The sequence below is a fragment of the Osmia lignaria genome, chromosome 13 (genome assembly GCF_051020975.1).
Source record: "Osmia lignaria lignaria isolate PbOS001 chromosome 13, iyOsmLign1, whole genome shotgun sequence".
Taxonomy (NCBI): Eukaryota; Metazoa; Arthropoda; class Insecta; order Hymenoptera; family Megachilidae; genus Osmia; species Osmia lignaria.
Genome location: NC_135044.1, coordinates 821,292 through 825,332, shown reverse-complemented (window position 1 = coordinate 825,332; position 4,041 = coordinate 821,292). Strand labels below are relative to the sequence as shown.

At 37.9% G+C, this 4,041-nt stretch overlaps 1 protein-coding gene across 1 annotated transcript; it reads left to right on the top strand.

Annotated features, from left to right (window-relative positions):
• Nucleotides 1–1,616: 1,616 nt before the first annotated feature.
• Grx5 (Glutaredoxin 5) lies at nt 1,617–2,375 on the top strand. Its single transcript, XM_034319533.2, has 3 exons — nt 1,617–1,827; nt 1,898–2,039; nt 2,135–2,375. Exons 1-3 carry the CDS (start codon nt 1,753–1,755, stop codon nt 2,320–2,322), a joined length of 405 nt encoding a protein of 134 aa, XP_034175424.2. The 5' UTR covers nt 1,617–1,752; the 3' UTR covers nt 2,323–2,375.
• Nucleotides 2,376–4,041: the final 1,666 nt, after the last annotated feature.

Below are 4,041 nucleotides of genomic sequence, written 5' to 3'. Positions count from 1 at the left end.
AACAGCAATAAAATTATTATTAACGAAAGATCGAAGTCTATAACGCATGCAAATTATAGGTAAAGTACGCGTACCTATGTGCTAATACGGAAGGCGGTTCTCGACAAGTCTTATCACCTCGACGTTCGCGAGAGAAGTGGCGCGACCAATCGGTGGATTTCGGTACTATTCGGTATCGCTCGGCCCGGGCAGGCATCGGCTTATACCGAAACAGGTAAACGAACAGGTCTCATGTTACGATGCTCAAGAACGTTATCGAAGTTTCTTGCTAAAAACAAACTGTCGAAATAAATTTTCACAACTTAAAACAGTAAATTGTGGGACACAGTACTAAAAACATTCAATAATATTTCAGAAATTATCGATATAAATAGGAAATTATTGAGATTCAGCTATTCCAACCTCATTGTGAATTCGCGACAAGAGCAAGAATTTGCAACTGACGTATTTTTTAAGAAAACACCGAATTAATGTCGAAAATCAAAAATCTAGACTTCTCTTCGACCTTTATTTTTGTATTTCTAACACTCGAAAGGGAATTTGATATAATGTTTAAAGATAATTTAATCTTACCTGTTGCAAACGCGTGCAAAACGGACGAAGCTTCTAAGAGGAACGTTGCGCTGCGCTACACTTCGTGCACTTCACCCTACAACGATGAATCTGATTGGTCGAAATGAGAGGACGCCATAATGGGTCGACCAATCACAGCTATTGGTAGAAGTTTCGAAGCGCTTCGAAACTTTAATACTAATCGTAAGGGAAAGATTCGTTGAACATTATCGAGGCCATATTGAAATAAAGACAAGATTATTTTTTTTAACTTAACCTCTTAACTTAATAATTGTATTATAACAAATATATTTTGCCCGAGTATTCTCGGGCTTTTAAGTTAAGAGGTTAAGGCACCGAAATATAGGAGAGAAAGTAGAACAAAAGTAAGATATTAATGGTATTTAATAAATTACTATCATAAAAGCAGAATAAATGAGGAAAATGTTATTTTAATTCGTATCTATATCGACAGAGTAGAGTATAAATTTTCAGCTTACGCATTTCTGAAGACAATGCTGAATTGATGTCAGAAATCACAACTCCGGTCGTCTCTTCAACTTTGTCTCCTGTTCTTTGTACTTCTGATACCTAATACACAATTTAATAAGATATTTTAATACTATTTAATGTCACTTTGATACAAACGCATGCACTCACGACGAAGTTGCGAAAGGAAGTGACGTATGCCGTCAGGCCTGCGCACTTCGCCGGTAAAGATGATTCTGTGTGTTCTTGCAAAATAATTAGTTGAAAGTTTTGGGCGAATCTTACCTTTTTATGTTTCTTCATTTTATAACGAACTTTGATAAAGGTGCCGTCCACGCCATCTCATACCGAATTATAAAACCAATCAAATAAAAAAAATATATCATTTACATATAAATGTTCACGCGGGCGAATTCGGATTGATATTTATGTCATAGGGAGTGAAGTCTACTTTGTTCGATGCTCTATTTATTTGGCTTTTTCTTTATTGCTTTTAAAATGATACTTATCAATAAACGTTCTAAAAAAGGATGCTGCCATGTTTTGTAATTCACCCCGAGATGGTGCCGGCAGTACTGTTTTCAAGAGACGTTGAAATCCAAGATGGCCTCATTCATTCGTGACCGATACATTAACCGGTTAACCTATCACATTGTTTTCCATTAGAAAATTCAGATCGTATTTAATTGTTTTATAATCGTTGACAGAGAAATGTTTCCTTTTAAACTTTACAACGGTATTAGGTATCTCTCTACGACTGCCGATAAAATTGCTACCCTTGTAAAAGTAAGCATTCTCATGGTAACATTTGTATTGCATTTCTATTATACTATTCATTGTCAATTGTATTTTACAGAAAAACAAAGTAGTTGTATTCATGAAAGGTGTTCCAGACAGCCCCAAGTGTGGCTTCAGCAATGCTGTTATACAAATACTAAGGATGCACAATGTCAAATACGATGCCCATGATGTTCTGGAAGATGAGAATCTTAGACAAGGTTAACATTGTTCCAAATACAACTATTGTACTTTCTCTGAGCTAAATGCAATGAACTGTAGTATATAAATGAATAACTAATCAATATACATTTAGGTATCAAGACCTATTCTAATTGGCCTACAATACCTCAAGTGTTTATAAATGGAGAGTTCGTTGGTGGATGCGATATATTGTTAGAAATGCACAAGAATGGAGAGCTTGTGGAAGAACTAAAAAAAGTGGGTATCACGAGTGCCCTATTAGAAAAAGAGGAATCCAAAGAAGAGAAACCTCCTAATTAAGCTTATTCCAAAGCTTTGTTTGTAACTTGTAAATAAAGTAACTGTTGTTTTTATTTATATTTATGTTCACATTTAAGTATGGTTCATTTTAAATAAATAATATGCGAGAACTTGAAACGTATATTGAATAGTTATATTGAAACGTTTAGGCAGAATTTAGGGTGATTGTTTTGTCCTGTTTAAATGGTAACTTTTGCAATACCATATTAGCAGTTAAGGAGGTAATACAGTACTACCGTTTCTCTTCAGCGTTCATTGAAAAGGGTTGGAGGGGGGAAAAAGTGGATCAAGGTCACGTGACGCGGGTCATGGTCCAAGAGGTTCCGTTTTGCGTGCACGTGCACGCACAGCTACCACCAGATCGTACCTCCTACTTTTCCGCATTGCGTTCACGAAGTTGGACTCGATTCCCTTCATTGCAGTCCCATTGCAACTTCTATTCGAAGACGAAACGTTTCTTTGCAACACTCTTTGTCTTCGGTAACTTCCATTAACGATCGGAAAAGGAGAAACTTTGAAAGCGCTAGGTCTTCAATTTTCATGTAACTTTAATAAAAGTTTTACACGATACTGATAGAACTTATATCGTATTTTATTTATCACTAATGATATAAAAAAAAACTTGTTTTTCATTCGATTACCCTTTAAATTTGGTTTATTACGATGGCGACTTCCGGTACTAGTCGATGAATCTTATTAAATAAAATCTCGGTAATTTTCAGGGTAAAAAAATACATGTGAAAACCTGATTCCGAATGGAACGAAGAAATATTTACAGGAGCAGTTGGTAGACACGTGCATTCTGATTCTCTGACACTAATTGCGAGTCGCTCGCGTCTGGCTGGCTCTCGAGGCCCAAATTAATTAATGGCATACCAAATGACGAGCGGAATCTCGACTCTACGGTAACATGGAAAGGTAAAAAAAAAAGAAAAAAGATATTAAGTAACACGGTGTACACGATCGTGCCGGGAATATCAATGCTTCCTTCGTTGTCAACAAGAAGCATGTCAACGTGCTCGTTAACGACCTACCATCCCCTCTATCATTTTCATACCTTTTTCCATTACCTTTCCATCTCTATTTTACGGTTATACTTCATATGCTCGCGAAACGTATTTAGCCTTTTAAATGATCGTTTAAAAGCGAGAATTTTTTGCGTCCTTCTGGAAATGGCAGATCCACTTCATCGTTTCGTGGCTAAGAAACTCACCAATTTACCGACAGTAAATTCTGATGTATTAAAAAAGCGTGTCAGTAATGTAGGAGAGGGGAGAAAAAGGCGTTTCGTCTCGGGGATTGTCTGTCAGACTCGTCAGTGGGGCTGACAACCCTTGGCCCAGACACCTTTCATACTGCAATTTGGACTGCATGCCGGCCGACCGCTTGCGAGAACACTGTCACCGATCATCTCGCCGCCACCTAGCGGTCCCCGGGCCGAACTAAAGGGGATACGAAACCCTCCTTTCTCCCCCACCACTAAACGCGCACAGTAATTTAAGGGCATTGAAAGTTGGCCTGGTATCAAGGGATCTGCAGCTACTGTACTCCATTGGTAAAAGTAGCTAATCCAACCCTTTTGCAATTACCTTAGGCACAAGTATATTTGAGATTAGGCGAAAGGATATACACGCGTGGATGGACAGTTCTTCAGTCAGAATAGGACTGGCGAGAAAGTTGGCACCGCAAGATCCACGCAATGGCAAGTACTATAACCAC

Excerpts from the sequence above, each read along its gene's own strand:
- Grx5 (XM_034319533.2), top strand. The coding sequence starts at position 1,753 with ATGTTTCCTTTTAAACTTTACAACGGTATTAGGTATCTCTCTACGACT. Across the intron at positions 1,828-1,897 it reads AAATTGCTACCCTTGTAAAA|AAAAACAAAGTAGTTGTATT; the intron begins GTAAGCATTCTC and ends TGTATTTTACAG. Across the intron at positions 2,040-2,134 it reads AGATGAGAATCTTAGACAAG|GTATCAAGACCTATTCTAAT; the intron begins GTTAACATTGTT and ends ATATACATTTAG.